This window comes from Cetorhinus maximus, chromosome 11 (genome assembly GCF_964194155.1).
Source record: "Cetorhinus maximus chromosome 11, sCetMax3.hap1.1, whole genome shotgun sequence".
Classification (NCBI taxonomy): domain Eukaryota; kingdom Metazoa; phylum Chordata; class Chondrichthyes; order Lamniformes; family Cetorhinidae; genus Cetorhinus; species Cetorhinus maximus.
In genome coordinates, this window is record NC_135889.1 from 74,828,470 (window position 1) to 74,847,004 (window position 18,535).

The 18,535-nt window shown below is 39.1% G+C and overlaps 1 protein-coding gene across 1 annotated transcript in view; it reads right to left on the reverse strand.

The window, feature by feature from the left end:
• Positions 1–3,768: 3,768 nt before the first annotated feature.
• baz2ba (bromodomain adjacent to zinc finger domain, 2Ba) overlaps positions 3,769–18,535 on the reverse strand; it is a 322,339-nt gene continuing 307,572 nt past the window's right edge. The window contains exons 32-37 of the mRNA XM_078552234.1: positions 16,433–16,740; positions 15,910–16,045; positions 15,054–15,200; positions 8,925–9,196; positions 5,364–5,507; positions 3,769–5,255 (exon numbers count right to left, since the gene is read on the reverse strand). Coding sequence (XP_078408360.1) covers positions 5,102–5,255; positions 5,364–5,507; positions 8,925–9,196; positions 15,054–15,200; positions 15,910–16,045; positions 16,433–16,740 — 1,161 coding nt within the window. The 3' untranslated portion in view covers positions 3,769–5,101. The remainder of the gene's footprint in view (positions 5,256–5,363; positions 5,508–8,924; positions 9,197–15,053; positions 15,201–15,909; positions 16,046–16,432; positions 16,741–18,535) is intronic.

Sequence of the window (18,535 nt, forward strand, 5' to 3'; positions counted from 1 at the left end):
TCTTCCAATGGTTTTCCCTACTGAAATTGAGTGGTCCTCATCTCCATAAATAACATGATGTCCATTGACAATATGATCCACAAAAGAGTAGTCAATTTCCACATGCATATCAATGATATTCAGCTTTACCTTTACACATCAACCACAGACGTATTACTACATTCTCCAACTATCTGACTGATATCTCATCCATGACAAAATGAATCTTTGATCTGTAGGAGATTGTTAAAACTAAAATCACCCTTATTGGATCACTGCAGTACCTGTCTTTGGCCTCAACTTCCTTAATTAGTTCAGGCTAAATCAATGAATTTAGCCTGACATAGTTCGTAGTATAAATACGAAAGTGTGTTTAAAAAAAGACAAACTTGCATTTATATAGCATCTTTCACACCCACTGGACATTTGAAAGCATTTCACAGCCATTAAGCATTCCTGAATTTAATCACTTCACTATTGGCTTCAGCCTTTAGCTGCCAAGGCATTAATCTCTGGAATTTCCTTCCTAAATCTCTGCCTTTCTATTTCCTTTAAGTTTCTCCATAAGACACTCAGGCAGTGCGTTCCAGATCCTAACCACTTGCTGCATAAAAAGAATTTCCTGCTGCTGGCAAAAAAAAAACAGAGGCATAGGCAATCACTTTAAATTGGTGTCCTCTGGTTCTCAACCTTTTTGCTAATGGAAACTCTCACGTCCCTAAGACATGAGAGATCATGAACTATTTAAATCAAACCTTACCTTTTTGTTTATTTAAAAAGTGGACCTTGCTGAACCAAAAGATGGCTGTGAAAGATTTAAAAGGGGCGTTTTGATATTTTAGACTTGTTTTAATTTAGTTTGCACAGCCTAATACGGGAATCCAAATTGCCCTTTTAAACTCTGAGTTCGACAGATATAACCATCAGGCAAAACTCAGACACCAAATTAGTAAATGGTATCAAAATTTATTGATTTTAAGCAAATTTTAGAAACTTATCACCTAACTAGTAGAGGAAGAATATAGGAAAAGTATATTTATCAGTGAAACTACCATATCCACACTTTCAAATGGGTGATCGATCCAAGAGAAATGGACAACAATGTGCCAACAGAGAAACCATCACTGCCTCCGAGAAGCACTACACCTTCCTGGGATTTCTACTGGCAGAGAATCCATCACCAAACCTGTCCCAGTACTAACCACCCTCAATATTCATCTGCCTCTGAAATTTGTTGGAAACAGCCTTTGCAATGATAGGAGGATGCTCAGCTACCCTCGAAAATCTAAACCCGTTTTTCCCACACGATGTGGATAAAGATGGTTCCCGCAACCCTTTTTTTTGAAATACTCAAAAATGTTGTCAGCTCACCATAGCGAAGTTGTTGGAAATGGCCAATTGGTCTACAATTTGTCAATAATGTAAGAGTTAACTCCATTGGTTCTAGCTAATTACACACATTGTCTTAAACTTAGAAGAATGCCTTCCTTTAAGCTACGTCTCTTATTTTGGTGGTCTTTACAGGAGTCCCATTCATTAAGACGGATTCAATTGTCAAGGACCGTGTGTGTTCCCGATAGGGAGGGAATCCAAGACTTATGCCATTTCTCTCCCAGCTGTTGCAGCACTTTAATTCCCTCATAGAAATGCTAATGGAGAAATAAAGAAATAATATAAACTGACTGATTAACTACTGCTTATTAATTACTTATCCTTCAATTACCAGACTAATTGAGGTACTTCCTTCTAATGAAATCAACTGTTGCTAGTCAGTGACTGCTTCGTAATACTGTTTTGGGTTAGTTTGTTGTAACAGGTTAACATCATCAACATGGCTTCTCTTTCTGTTCACATGATGTTAGTATAAAATGGCCAAGTTAAGCCAACACACTAACGTCTACTAAAATAAAATCTAAAACCTAGGCCAGCTTACAACTGCTACAGGTCACATGATTCACAAGTTGGCTACAGTTTCTGGAAATTTCCCATAGAAGTTACAGGACAAAAGCTCAACTCTGATCCTTGTGGTATCTCACAACTCTCATTGTGAGGACACATTACAATCAACGAAACCAGGGACCAGCAGACAATCTGTCTCCCCAGCCTGGTCCTATAACAAAGGGAGTGCCATTGAAACTTGTGCGACCTGCACAGCCACTAAAAGCCACCATCTAGCTCCGAAGGTAAACAAGGAATTTTAACCAGAGGCATAGAAACTGCAGTTAGCCTGCAACTGATTCATTAATGGACAACATCACATGATCTAAGCTTCTGGCCATTAGAAAGTTTTAATATTACATTTCTAGACTTGCAACTCCTGCTGATTGTATGTGGCGATTTATCAAATGCCTTTTGGAAATCCAAATACACTACATCTACTAGTTCCCCTTTATCTACCCAGTTTATTACATCTTCAAAGAACTCTAATAAATTTGTCAAATACAATTTCCCTTTAATAAAACCATACTGACTCTACCTGACTTCTTATGTTTTCTAAATGTCCTGCTATTGCCTCCTTAATAATGGATTCTAGCATTTTCTCAATGATAGATGTTAGGCTACCTGGCCTGTAGTTTCCTGTTTTATGTCTCCCTCCCTTCTTGAACAGACTCAAGCATATAATCATTACTGATGGAGTACTGCACTGCTGCAGGTGCTATCTTGCTGATGACATATTAAACTGAGGCTCCATCTGCATTCTCAAGTGGACTTAAAAGATCCCATGGCATTATTCAAGGAAGAGCAGGACAGTTTTTCCAGTGTGCTGGCCATATCTCATTGTTGAGGTTGCTCAATACAGGATGCACAAAATAGATGCGGTGTTTCATAGGAAGGTTAGATGCAGGAGTAGGATGTTCAGCCCTTATCTGCTGCACTATTAAATTTGAGGATGGGTGATATGCACTTCAACTCCATTTTCCTACCTTTACTCCATATCCCTCCTTAACCTTACCTAACAATAATCCATCTCGTTCTTGAAGTCCTAGCATCCATAGCCTCTTGGGGGAAAGAGAGTTCCAGATTTCTACTTTCCTTTGTCTGAAAAAGTGCTTCCTGATTTCACTCCTGAATGACCTAGCTCTAATTTTATTATGCCCCTTGTTCTTGATTCCCCCAGAGGAAATAATTTCTCTATATCTTATCAAATCCTTTTACTATTTTAACACCTCTATTGGTTCAACCCTCCTTCCACACGCAAGGGAATTCAGGCCAAGTATATGAAACCTGTCCCTTTAATCTAATTAGTTTTCCTACATTACAACAGTGACTATTTCAAAATATACTTAATTGGCTGTAAAGCACTTTGTAACATCTGAAGGTCATGCAAAATACTTCACAAATTCAAGTTGTTACTTTTGACTTTCCACTCCAGCTTCCATTTAGCCCAGATATTCCTCTCGCTCGGCTTCATTCCCCATCCTTTGTCTTAGAATATGAATCAACATTACAGGAGATCTACAAGTATTTTGAAAAGTTGCAGTGAAAATGCATTAATATAAATGCATATAAGCCATTATTCTCAGGTTTAAAGTATTTCTATTGTGGGTTCTCCCAATATTCAAGGATTGATTACAATTTTAATGTTCTCAGTAATTATCCCAATTTTTAGTAATTCATTTCTAACATGTCAAAAAAAGTTAGCAACCATCACGTTATCAAAATGGGCCACGTTCAACATAGCTATATGGAACCTTAAGTTTTCAAAATTATTCACAACTGACACAGTAATGCAAAATAAAACAGCTCAAATATATATATTGCAGAAATCAAAACAAATAGAAAACAGAATTGGAAAACACCCTTTTATTATGTCCGTGCCACACATACTAGTGAAAAATAATGCTCCTAAGAAAGAAAACTACCCTTTTTTCACAACATATTTAAATAAAATAACTTCAAGTACTTTGACTCAGGTACAAAAATTTCTGATCTGAGCTGCCTCCAACAGGCCACTGCAACACACAGTAGTTAAACACAATGGTTAAACACAGTGGTTACAAAGAGCCATTGTGTACCAGGTTCCGTGGCAAGGCAGTTGGAGGGAAATGCATTATGAAAAATACTGTGTATAGGAAATTGTAATTTATTGTATGGATACAAATGATTATATTGGAATTTGAGACCACAGTGGCTCAAAAATTATATAACAAAAATAGAAAATGGAAAACCTAATATCCCCTACACCCTGTTTTAAAGGCAGGCACTACCCAACATTAGGAGACTCCACAGTGTTTGTAGAGGATATGTACAAGCCATATACGTATAATCATTTTAAGACTAAAATAAAATGCTACGGTTATTCTAAGGCATAACAATATTCAATGCCTGCAAACAATATGTACACATCATACATATTTGAACAAGACTTAATTAATATTAACATTAATGAACAATTATATACAAATGTTTCTTTGTTGATCCACTGTTCTCGAATTCACTTTGAGACTAAGTAGGTGGTGCATTGATAAGCAGATCTATAAATTTATGTCTACAGTAACAACAGGTTCTCCAGTGCCCTTCTCGGACAGAACAGTGTAAACAGTTATCAATTGGCTTTGTTTTATTATTCAAAAACATTCGTTGTTTTATTTCCTTGAAGATTTAAAGCAATTTTGCTGCCTCTTCCTTTTCATAGAAAATGAAGACTTGACATTTTATTCATAAATTAACAAAAATTAAATACATTCACTAAAATATAAGCTACAAAAAAATTCAAGATTTTTTCCATTTACTTCCATGTACTTTTTTTTTCTACAAGGGGAGAGGATTTCCAGTCCCCCATTACAGCTCTGGTGGTTGTATATTAATTCAGTGCGTTTTGAAATATTGTTTGCTATTGCACTAGGACCACCCCATGCCACTGAACTCTTTGGGTGTGCTTCCCTGTTCTACCGAAGCTGTCCGTAAAACATTTTCATAGTTCAAGAGCTATGGTTTCCAAAGGAGCGAACCTTCTTTTCTAGAATAATCCTTGGCTGGCATTTCCACATTTTAAGAAGTTATGTGAAGTATTCTGTTGCTTTGTGCAAATTATCTTGCACTTCCCCATTGATATGAAGATACCAGTATTTCAGGCTGCTGGTCCCAATGTCTTTATAATTCAATTTGTATTTTGATTGCTTTAGCTTCCCTTAAAAAGCTCAGCCCATCGCTTCTCAAAAAATCTCCTCATGTTGTGACCAGCTCTGCCTATGTCCGAATCATCTTCATTAAATGTTTCACAGTTGTCAAAAACTAGTCTCGCATCCACAGCAAATACTTCAGTATTAGGGTATCTAGGAAAGAATGGGTTTAGGAATCAGTATTATCGCCAAAAGGAAGATTACTCTATATTACTTTGAATATTTTAAATATGATTGATGAAAAAATATACAGATACTTACAGTCCATTGCTGAGTTTTTCTCTAATTGTAGAAAAGTCCATGGGTTTCTTTATAACCTTTCTGTATCCTGGTACCAGTTTGGAGTTCACAGGGAGTAAGAAGGGCCAAGCATCCTCATGGGTTTCCAGCTCCGATAACATAATGCTGTTTAAAAAAAAATAATGTTCCTTAACTTAAATGAGGTCACAACAAAGCCTAGAATTATGCCACACTGGGAAAAGCAGAACATGTCAAGTGATAAATGCGATTTAAGGGGAACTTCTAAGAGATAAGAAATAAATTGACTGCAGCAAACTGTGCTTAGTTGTTGATGGATGCATTTACAAACAGTGAGAAGTATTTAACAAGATATGTGGTATGATGCCAAATCAGTTCCTACCCCTGAAAGACATTGGTTCCACTTTTGTAGTTAAATAAATCATGGTCATCAAACAAGGCAAGAGATAGTATAGTATTAAGTTAAAAGAAAGGGCTCACACAAATGCAAGAAAAAGTGGAAAGACTGGGAAAAGCTATAAATAGCAAAAAAAAGGATACAAAGAAAGTAATGTGGTACTAAAAGGAATTATGAAAATCTTGCATGAGATATCAAAGCTAACAGTAAAAGCTTTGACAAATACATTGAGGAATAAGTGGTAAAGGGAATGAGAGTCCATTAAGGATGGATGCAGGTGAGATTATAATAGATAATAAGGAAATTGAAGGCTTATTAAGTCAGTACTTTCTATCCATTTCCATCATGGAGGAAGAGGACAAAACACCAGCTGTATAAAGGAAGAAAAAAAAAAATAAGAAAAGGGGATGGACATAATAGATTAATCAAGTTAAAAAACGGGATTTAAGATATACAAATCTCCAGAGCCTGATGGTTTCCAGCCCAGGATAATAAAAAAAAAGTGATGAAATTGCAGATACATTAGTCATAATTTTCCAAACACACTCTAGATTCAGGAATCAAGCATGTAGTTTTGGAAAATTGCACATGTCACTCCACTATTTGAGACAGAAAGGGAAAAATTAGCATAAACTATTGGGAAGTTATTTGAATCTATCAGATACAATCTGACAGAGTATGTGCAGAAGTACCTGCATGGATTTGTGAAGATCAGGTAATCATAGAATCAGAAAGCATAGCGATTAGTCATTCAGCCCATCATGTCTGTGCTGGCTCTTTGCAAGACCTATCCAAGTAGTTCCAGTCCCATGTGTTCAATTCTGGGCAACACACTTTAGAATGGATATCAAGACCTTGGAGAGGGTGCAGTGATTTAGGAGAATTACACCAGAGATGAGGTGACTTCAGTTATGTGGAGAAACTAAAGGCACTGAGATTGTTCTCTTTGAAAGTTAATGGGAAATTTAATAAAGCTGTTCAAAGTTGTGAAGAGTTTTGATGGAGGAAATAAACTGTTTCCAGTGGCAAGAGGATCAGAACCAGAGAACACAGATTTAAGGTAATTGGTAAAAGAACTGGAGAAAAAACACGTGTTTTCAAAATGCCGGTAAGTGGACTGGGAGATTCTGAAAAGAGCTGCTCCACCAATCACAGGCCACTCCTCTCCTGTGTTTGCTGCTGATAGACAGTAAGCCCATCACACTCTATCCCCCACACATGAGCGTGGACCCGCGCGAGGGAGGGAAAGAGAGGGGGAAAGAGCGCGGGGGCACGAGCTGGAGGGGGAAAGAGCGCGGGGGACACGAGCTGGAGGGGGAAAGAGCGCGGGGGCACGAGCTGGAGGGGGAAAGAGCGCGGGGGGCACGAGCTGGAGGGGGAAAGAGCGCGGGGGCACGAGCTGGAGGGGGAAAGAGCGCGGGGGCACGAGCTGGAGGGGGAAAGAGCGCGGGGGCACGAGCTGGAGGGGGAAAGAGCGCGGGGGCACGAGCTGGAGGGGGAAAGAGCGCGGGGGCACGAGCTGGAGGGGGAAAGAGCGCGGGGGGCACGAGCTGGAGGGGGAAAGAGCGCGGGGGCACGAGCTGGAGGGGGAAAGAGCGCGGGGGCACGAGCTGGAGGGGGAAAGAGCGCGGGGGCACGAGCTGGAGGGGGAAAGAGCGCGGGGGCACGAGCTGGAGGGGGAAAGAGCGCGGGGGCACGAGCTGGAGGGGGAAAGAGCGCGGGGGCACGAGCTGGAGGGGGAAAGAGCGCGGGGGCACGAGCTGGAGGGGGAAAGAGCGCGGGGGCACGAGCTGGAGGGGGAAAGAGCGCGGGGGCACGAGCTGGAGGGGGAAAGAGCGCGGGGGCACGAGCTGGAGGGGGAAAGAGCGCGGGGGCACGAGCTGGAGGGGGAAAGAGCGCGGGGGCACGAGCTGGAGGGGGAAAGAGCGCGGGGGCACGAGCTGGAGGGGGAAAGAGCGCAGGCATGTACAGACAAAATAAAGGAAAGAGCGCAGGCGTGAGGGAACGCACACGGGTGAGGGGGAAAGAGCGCAGGCACATATGAGACAGGGAAAGAGGACAGGTGCTTGTGCGAGAGATGGAAAGATCCCGGGTATGCACGCACGAATGAGGGAAACAGCGCATCAGAGGGGGAGAGGGTGCACGCGGAGGGAAAACTCACGCAGAGGGAGCGCGAGCGGGAGATGCAAGGGGGTGAGCGTGCATGCATAGAAGAGAGAGAGCGGGGGTGAATGCGCGCGTGCAAGAGCGCGAGCGGGGGTGAGCGCGCGCAACAGAGGGAGAGCAGGGATGAGCACGAGCAAGCAGGGGTAAGCGTCACCACATTATTCCACTTGGCTGAAATATCTCCCACATTACGAACATACAAAATAGGAGCAGAAGTAGGCCATTCGGCCCCTCGAGCCTGCTCCGCCATTCAATAAGATCATGGCTGCATCAACTGCAACCCTTGCCTCCATCATTTGGCAGGGACCATTCCTTGTTCCAGTGAACACTGGTCCACTACTCCATCAAGTCCAACACCTGCTCTCCATACCCCATCATATTTCCATGTAAACTCAGGAACTGCCACACCTGTCATTTCCACTGCTTCAGTAACATCGCCCAGCACTCCAAATACTCATTTCATGTAAAATTGAGATTTATTTGAATCGTTTTCCAAACTAGTATACTGTTTTTGTTTTTTATGATGTACTGGGGAGCCAAAATGCAGATTGGAATATTGCTTAGATGAACAGCTTCATTCCTTCCGCAAGTATGACTCTGAAGTTCAGGTCACCTGTCATTTTAATTCCCTCTCTAACCTCTCTTTCCTTGGCCTTCCACATTGAAACTCATTAGAACAACAAAAACACTTGGCACTTCATAGCTTTCTGACCTTAACACTGACTTTGGATACTCGTCATTTTTTCTCAGTCAGTGGCAGCTGGTAATGTAGGATGGGAACATCAGCACATATAAAGAATAGAGCTTAGGATGGGAATCCCCAATTGGCTGACAGATGGTCTGCATCACTGATGTCTTTTCTCTGCCATAGACCCAGGTGACAGCAGCCATCTTTGCTTTGCCAGAAAATTGTTTCTGGCACTTTTTGTTTTAGTTTAACAACAGATCAAGGTCACTTTTTATATTAAACATATTTAAACAGTTGAAAGTCCAATTCATACCTGCACAAAGCCAAATCCTTGCTATTATCTTTTATAGTTTTCCACTTCTTGGTAGGTGATGGTCCCTCTAACTTAGGCGAGTTCACAGATGGGCTGTCATCTACTTTTCGTTTTTTGGACTCTTTACCTCCCTTCTTTGGGGTACTACTTGTACTAGCTGTTTCCTCTTCGTCACTAACACCAGCTCCAGATAACCTCCTGCCCTTCTTCTGTTCAAAATTCTTCCTTGGACGATTTAGGAATTTTTTACTCCGTGGAGACTGACCACTTGCCTACCAAAAGGAAATATCGGACATAGAGAAATTAGAGTAGCAAAAATGAAAATTTTCATTGTTAAATTTTGCAATGTTTTTCTAGCTGCATAGTCTTATTATCGTCAAATGTAGCACTTTTGAAAGATCAGACTATATACCATCAGTGAGGAAGCTTGCCTTCTGCCAGCACATATTGGAAATTACATCCATTGAAGCAAGTACTCTGAAAATTACATGCATTGCATTCAATAATGCAGAAGTGAGAAATTCATCAATACTCAGTGTCACCATATATGATACACATGTTCATGATCTGCTAGTTAATCAGTACCAAGGAAAATTCTAGATTCAGTTATCAAGGACAAGTTAGTGGAGAACTTAGTGAGATAAATCAAACAGTAAGAAAAATGTACTTGGACTTTAGTAAGACTCTTTAAGATGCAATGATAATAAGGAATTGTTTTATGAAGAAAGGTCGAGCAGGTTGGGCCTATACACTTGGGATTTTAGATGAATGTGAAGTGATCTTATTGAAACACAAGATTCTGAAAGGGGTTGATAGGGAAAATGCTGAGAGAATATTCCTCCTTGTTGAGGAATCTAGAACTGGGATGCGGGTTCAGAATAAGAGGTCACCCATTTAAGACAAATGAGGAGGAATTTCTTCTCTCAGAGGGTCATGAATCTCTGTAATTCTCTAGCCCAGAGAGCTGTGAAGGCTGAGTCACTGAATATATTCAAGGTTGAGATAGACAAATTTCTGAACTACATGGAACAGGCAGGAAAGCAGAGTTGAGGCCAAGATTATATCAACTATGATCTTACTGGATGGCGGAACAGGCTCAAGGGGTTGCATAGCCTACAACTGCTTCTATTTCTTATGCTCTTATACTTTATTGGAAAATTAGAAGACACAATATTGTTGAGAGGGATTTTGTGGTTGACAGAGTGTATCAATGAGAGGTATTCTGGATGGAACACGTGTGCCGGATAAGCTCAGTGGTGCACCTAACACTTCAAAATGTTCATAAACGATCTGGGAAGTGGGTAATCATAGCTTCATCTCAAAGTTTACAGATTACATAAAAATAGCAGGGAGCAGGTAATACAGTGGTGATGAGGACAAACTACAATAGAACATGAAACTCTGTGAGGATGTGGATGGACAACTGGCAGTTCCAATTTAATGTAAAGTCATAAATTTAGTGATACAGACCAGACAAATGAATTGCAGAGTAAATAGGAAAATACTGACCAATAAACATCAATGTCTGATTCTTGTTAAAAAGCTAATTGGATGCAGATAAACAAAGTAATATTATTATATGGAGTTTTGGTCAGGCCCACTTAAATTATAATACTGAGTTCTGGAATCTGCAACACAAAAAGAATGTAGCTGAACTAGAAAGTGAGAAAAGCTATTATGATGTTAAAAGGATCAAGAAATATATATGAGGATAGGCTCAAAGAATGCAACATTCCTTACTGGAAAGAAAGAAGCTGAGGGATATAATTCAAATTTTCAAATTAGTAAGGCTCCAGGATGTAGGAGACCAGTCAGCACTATTTATATTGCCATGAAACAGCAGAACAAGGGCATGAGAGAATATATTGGGGAAAAGGTGGATTCAAGCAGGATGTATAGAATATTACCCCAATGATAGTTTTGTGGAACAGCTTACCGAGGGAGGTTGTAGGAACACGTAATTTAGATCTCTTCAAGCTAAAATTGGACATGAATCTCAAAGAGGAACACATCGCAGAATACAATTACTGGGACACCAGGAATGTGGACCTGTAGTCTCATCCTGTCTGAGATTTTCTGTTCTATGATCCATAACACATTCACTCGTGGTTATAAGTGATTCACACTGTCTTGAGAATTGAACTATAATTTTAAAATTTAAAACATAGATAAATTGGATCTTTGGATCTTCCACCAAGAAACAAGGTACATGTAAAGAAAAATATCATGGTTTCAGAATCAGCATTAAATACGCTGTGAATCCAGCACAACAGATTTCTATATTTTCTATGTTCTATGTTTTCACCTGCTTTGTACTAAGATTCTTACGCCTATATTTCTGTTAAGCAGATGATGGATTCACTATAATTTGCATACTTTACAAGAACAAAGATGAGTTATTTTATAGTGCAAAACAATTTGAAATAGTTCACAGCCAGGACTTTTAAGAGCTTAGATTATGAAAGTCACGTCAGGAAGATTCTAATAGATAAATTAACTTTCATATTTATTAGACTTTTTTTGAGGATATAATTGATAGGGTAAGTAAAGGGGAACCAGTAATGTAGTCTACTTGGATTTTCAAAAGGCATTTGATAAAGGTACCTCACAAAAGGTTAATACACATAGGCTCATGGAGTTGCAGGTGATATATCAGCATGGATAGAGGATTGGTTAATGGACAGGAAGCAGAGAGTAGCGATAAACGGCGCATATTCAAGTTGGCAGGCTGTGACTAGTGGAGTGCCGCAAGGATCAGAACTGGATCCTCAGAGCTTTATATCCTATATGAATACTTCTGTCTCTTCGTCTAAATCAAAGTATCTAAGTTTGCTGACGATATAAAGCTAGGTGGGAATGCAAGCTGTGAGGTGGACACCAAGAGGCTCCAAAGAGATATAAACAGGTTAAGCAAGTGGGCAACAAGGTGACAGATGGAGTATAATGTGGGAAAGTGTGAGGTTATTCACTTTGGTGATAAGAATAGAAAAGCACATTTTTTTCTAAAAGGCGATAAACTTGTAAATGTTCATGTTCTGAGAGACTTGGGTCTACTTATACAAGGAATACAAGAAGTTAGCATGCAGGTGCAGAAAGCAATTAGGAAAGTAAATGCCATATTGGCCTTTATTGCAAGGTGTTTGTTGTACAAGAATGAAGTCTTGTTATCATTGTATAGTGCTTTGGTGATACCACACCTGGAGTAGTGTGTGTAATTTTGGTCTCCATATTTAAGGAAGGATATACTTGCATTGGAGGCAGTACAGCGAAGTTCAGTAGATTGGTCCCTAGGATAAGAGGGTTGTCTTATGATGAAAGGCTGAGTAAATTGGGTCTATATTCTCCAGTGTTTAGAAGAATAAGAGGTAGAGAGGCTGTTTCCATTGGTTAGGGAATCCAGAACATAGAGGGCATGGATTCAGAATAAGGGGCCAGGTTCAGGATAAGGGGCCAATCATTTAGGCCTGAGATGAAGAGAAATTTCTTCATTCAAAGGGTTGTGAATTTTTGGAATTCTGTAACCCAAAGGGTTATGGATGCATCATCACTGAATATATTTAAGGCTGAGATAGATAGATTTTTAGTCTCTCAGGGAATCAAGTGATATTGTGAGCGGGTGGAAAAGTACAGCCAAAGCCCAAGATCAGTGATAATCATAATGTATGGTGGAGCAGGCTCAACTGGCTGTATGGTCTTCTCCTGCTATTATTTCTTATGTCCTTAACGCTGAACACACAGTCGTAAAATTATAAATTCTGTCCAAAGTTTCACTGTGTGAAGATAACAATTTAAAATGCAAAAATATTTGCATTAAAAATGGCGGTTACAGGACAATTCCTGGTGGCAGTCATGGTGGAGCAGTTCGAGGTCATGAATTAGAGCACCACAGAAGAAGGTCATAATCGCCTTAAGCATAATGACACATTATTGGGTCAGAATTTGCTGGATTGGACATTTCATGGCACTCCCATCAGTTAGACCTGTTTATGCATTTAGGCTTTAAAAAAAATTGCCCACAAAGTTGTGAAAAGTGTTGATAACAGTCCAACAGGGGTAATAGGGCATCTGGGACCTCGGTGAGCAACAGGACAAGTAGTGTATCTCCTTAACCAATGAAATTTAAGATTCAGAAATAAACAGAGAAAGGAATGAGAAGGAGGGTGAATTAGAACGGCTTAATTCAATGTCAAATTAGGTACAAAAAGAGAAATAGAGGGAACCATAGACTGGACTGAGAAGAAAGAAAGAGAAACAGAAAGGAAAAGTTAGAAAAAAAGTCTCCTAAAACAATTCGCAAGGTAGAGGAAGAGGCTCCACACTTTCTGTTCACTTGCAAAGCAAGAGAGGTTGATTAACAGGCATTAATAATAATGCCATTAAAAGGGTACTTACACTGTTACTAGACTTAACTTTCTGTAGCAAGTTTAATATGCAATTAATGTGCAAATGCAGTAATTTCATGAAAATCACAGAGGCTTAAGCACAAAATGCCATTTGCTAATGGTGGAGCAACCCACATTTGGACAGCAGTTTGTGGAATCCACAATTCACAGAGCAGCTTTTCCTCACTACAAATTGTCAGTCAAATTCTACATTAATAATTAGTTTTTTTCCAACAAAATCTGGCCCAATAAACATGTCCAATGATAATATTCACCTTTTGCGTGAAGGCACACTTTACATACTATCACTGTATTGCAATATGACCTATTGAATATTCACTTCTGACTGAATTGGTGCTCCAAGTTAGCAATTGTTGGCTTTGATTATTAATTTAACTGTAATGCGTAACCCCTTTTTGTAAACAAAGGCCCCAACTAATCTGATCCTCTAGTGTCACATGACCACCAGAAGCATAATCATAAGATTAGCAAAAATACTGAGTATCTATTCAGCATTACACGAAGAGAAGATTATACAACTTTGCCCAATGTTTCTCAAGTAATACATTCACCATGATTGTTCTAACTGGATAAATCACCTAATTGAGTATTTTTGTTTTGAAAAAGTCCAACTAATAAATGTTAAACAAAGAATTCGGGAAGCAAACAGACTAATTTAGGATTAGCTAAACTGAAGATAATCCAGTAAATCACTTCAATAGCTGCTTTGCAGATCTTTCAATGATTATAGAACAACACAAGTGACTTCCTCTCTCCAATAGTGATGAGTCATTTTGGCACAGAAGGATGCCGATCTGTGTTTTTTAAATCTATGTTGTGTTTCAAACTACAGTTCAAATTGACAGAAATAAAAGCACCATGATGTCCGTCAAGTCTGACAAGAAGCTTTCCTTTGTTTGGTGGAACAAATTTATTATATGACATTGAAAGGCAACAAGAAGAATGCTAGAATTTCAGTTTGCTATTTCCATTTTAAGGGGAATCATATCACTAAACTTATTCCCTCTGCGCACACTAACAAAAGTCAGTGTTTCAATGCACTCAAAATTATTAACACGAAGGTGCAGTTTTTGTTGAAAATTTCCTGTGAATTAACTAAGTCCTTTTAAATATATTACATAGATGAGAAAGATGACAGAGTTTGAAGATTCATGTCAAATTAGAACTATGCCTTTCTGATAGAACATTCCTTTTTCAATGGAAACAAGGAAGTGAAGTAGAGTTTGGAAGTAAAATGGGAAAAATCTTGATCCACAGACAAAACATGTAAAAATGAACAAACCAATTATTTATATTACTTGCATTCCATCTATTGATTTAATCCTTTTCCATTTACTGTTCTTCCAAACTTGCCAATGTTGAAAGTCTTGTAGCCAATAGCACCCATTTGAACGTTTTACAATTCAAATGCTCTCTTCAGATTTAGTGCAAATTTGGAAGGTCAGTAGTAGAACCAACATGTGAAAAGCAGATCATATAAACAAATAAATGAAACTAATTAGCTAAATATTATAAATAGGGTTTTGAAAAGTAAAACACAATATGGCCCTAGCACCCTCAATGCTAGCCAACACATTCACAAACCTCTTCTATAGACAGTCTGTTATGTTACACCATACAATTTGCAATTACAAATTTAACAGTTGACAAATGTCTCAGACAATATAAAATATAAAACAAATACCTATTATGAAGTGCACATATTTGAAATTTCAGATTATATTACCTTAGCGATGCAGGCAGGACAAAACCAGTCACCATCTGGAATTGTGGTAATCTTGGGTCTGTGGCAGTAAGTATGACATCCCTTGTCACAACCATCACAAAGTAGAAGCAATTCTTCATTATCTCCTTTTCGACATATCTGGCAGTACTGATCAAAATGACAGAAAAAAGACTCAGTTAAACTGGATCAAGAAATCATGTGGCTATTGTTAAGTACACTGAAATAGGCCATTATCGAGTAGACAACTGTCAGCAGTTATAACATTTTGCTACAAAATTTTTAAAAAGGCATATCAATGAATATTGTAACAACATAAAATAATTCTTCATCTGTGGCCTGGTTTGTGTAACTCTGCTGGGACTTTTATTTGTAATATCCATCTGGAGTACCAGATGCAGGAATCATTTAACTTGTTTCTCCTGAAAAGGTAAGTTTTTCTAGCTGCTTGCTAGATCATCACATGAGCATTTTGAAAGAGGGGAAAAAGCTTGTAAGATCAGTCCCACCCAACAGAGCACTCTGGCAATGTTGATACGGCTCTGCTCTAAATTGTCTCATCCTACTGTCTGAAAGAAGGGTGCTGCATGTGCTTATAGTTGTATGTAATGGGAGAAATGAAAATAATACAACTACATTAATCTTATCTTATCGTGTTCACGGACAGTCTATACATGGCCCAGCCAGAACTGGACACATTTTTGCGCCTTGTTGTTGAATTCGGTAAGATCTGCAACAGTGCAGGGTTCCTCTAGCGATAGGCATTGCAGGAGATGTTGCATAGTCTGTAGCTCAGTTAATTACACTATAACTACATTAATTAAATAGTATGTTAATACAAAGAAAAAACAACACTCACAACTTTCATGATCGATTTCTCCCACGCTATTGCCTTTTCCAACTGTTGAAGGCACATTGCTACTTGAGCAGCATTGTGAGCTTGCAACAGGGCTTTACGCCACATTTTCAATCCAGGGGCAATGTCTTCATCACTTCTGTTGAAAGCAATAAGAAACTAATGGTTAAAAAATTTAATTCAGTTTAGATTATGCTGCCAAGTACATAAATATTACATAAAGCCAACCAATTTTTAAACAGCAGTGTGCACAGCCAGTAAAGAGTTGATATAACGTTTAGGCATTTGAACTCCCCTATAGCATTGTGGCAACATGCCTTAAAGCTAATAAAGGACCAGTATGACGTAGGACATTCCTGCAGACAAAAACATCCACAGTAAAAGAAGTCTCTACAAAGCACCATGCAGATAAGGATGATCCACATGGATCACACACACACAAGAAACAAGGGGAAAACAGGCAAGAAAAAAGGCTCCAATTAGCAGAAAAGCACAATAATTTTCCAAGTTAATCTCGATAACCTACCCATCACCATCACCAGTATTGGATGGTGCAGGAGCAGGAACTGTAACTGTGCCCACATTATCCAGTTTGATCTGAATGGTGGTACTTAAGGGGCTCTTCAGATACCTTCTCTCTATGTTCTTCTCCAAATCAGCCAGCCTCGTTACAGCTATATCTAGAGGGTTGCCATCTCGCCGTTCTATATTGCTGTAATTTTCCTCGTCCTCTTCCCCAGTGTGTTCTCCATCAGTCTGTTCCATTTCAAAAGGTTTATGTTCATAGTAGACTAGATCATCTCGGTCTGAAGCAGGCTCTGGACAAATCCAGCCCTGTGTAAGGATAAAAAAGTTTGCTTCATTGTTCTTCAAATATATGTTTTCGTTTGAATTTTCTCTCCTGAATGCAATCATATAGGGAGGTACAATTCTACAGGTGCTGGCAGCTCTCAGGTGCAGTCATGTAAAAGCCTGGAAAATGTAGGTAGGTTATATAACTATGGGGAAGGGAAGGGGAAGAATCACCAATCCTTTCCTTTCTTTGACATCAAATGCATGCATCAGAGTTTCTAGGATAGTTCCTGCTAATTTTTCCCTTAGGTTAAGATGCTATTGCACACTATAATCATCTTACTACTGTACTGGCTGAGATAAGATTGCTCTGCACAGACCAGAGATCATTGAGCTATTTGGGGTGACTATTCTTAAAATGAAGCAAACATACACTTCACACAGCTAGATCTACCACCACTAATCTTCCAGGCAGCATTATTTATGGAAATATTTTTCATATCATATCGTCATTTGTTAAAAACACCTAAGAGAAATATACAGGAGGCTGTTATTGTAGGCACTATAAAACTTGTGAATTTAAAATGTTAAAAAACAAACTGCTTATTTGATAAATAGAAAGCATATTGCGATCAAGTGGTTTAAATAAAAAATTATTTGTGGTATGAGCATCATAACCTATAAGGACCATGACACATTTGGTTTCTTCTTGCATATTAGTCTCCAAAATGTAACCTTTATTATATTAAAACGTCCATAGGTGAATAATTTTTTAAAAAACATTAGACATGATCCATCACAATCCATCAAGGAACAGGGTTATTAGGCTTAATAATCACTCTACCAATAACTAAAGAATACTACAGGACAGTTATAAAATATTTAAATAAAACCCACACAATTAAATAAAACCCACACAAAAAACATCACCAAAAGGCAAGTAATGCTCTAATTTTTTAATAATATATTCAATCTCTGGATAGGTGGGTCCAGCATTTATTGCTCAACAATAGATGACTTTAAGGCGGCCATGATGGGCCTTCTTCTATAAGAATTGCAGTTGTATAGTGACAGTGCTGCATTTGTCTATCTCTGTGGTGGAAATTATGGGTTTGGGAGATGTTGGCAAAGATAACTTGGTGACTTGCCACATTGCATCCTGTAGATAGTGCACACTACACATCCATAGTATGCTGTCTCTGAAGTAATGTCTGATCTAGTGATTGTGGTGCTGATCAAATAGACTGCTTTGCCTTGGGTGATATCAAGCTTCTGGAGTGTAGTCGCAGCTGCACCCATTCAGAGAAGTGAAGAGCATTTCACCACTCTCCTAACTTTTGCCTTGTAGGTGGTGGAGAGTCAGAAAGTGAGCCATTCATTACAGAAAATCCAACATCTGAACTGATCTAGTAACACCACCATTTATGTGGCTGGTCCAGTTGAATTTCTGGTCAGTAGTGACCACCTGGATATTAATGTTGGGTGACTCAACAATGGTAATGCCGCTGAATGTCATGAGGTGGTGGTGTCATGGAATCATACAGCAACAAAGGAGGCCAACCGAATTCATTGTGCCCATGCAGGCACTTTGAAAAAGTTACCTGATTAAAGCCATTTCCATATTCTTTATCCATGCAAGGGTTTTTTTTCTCAAGTATATATCAAATTACATTTTGCAAGCTACTATTTAATGTGCTTCCACCACCTTTTTCAGGCAATGTATTCCAGATCATAACAATTCATTGCACAAAAACAAAATTCTCTTCGCCCGTCCAGTTTCTTTGCCAATTACCATAAATCTGTGTCCTCAAGTTGGGACCCTCTTACCACTTGCAAC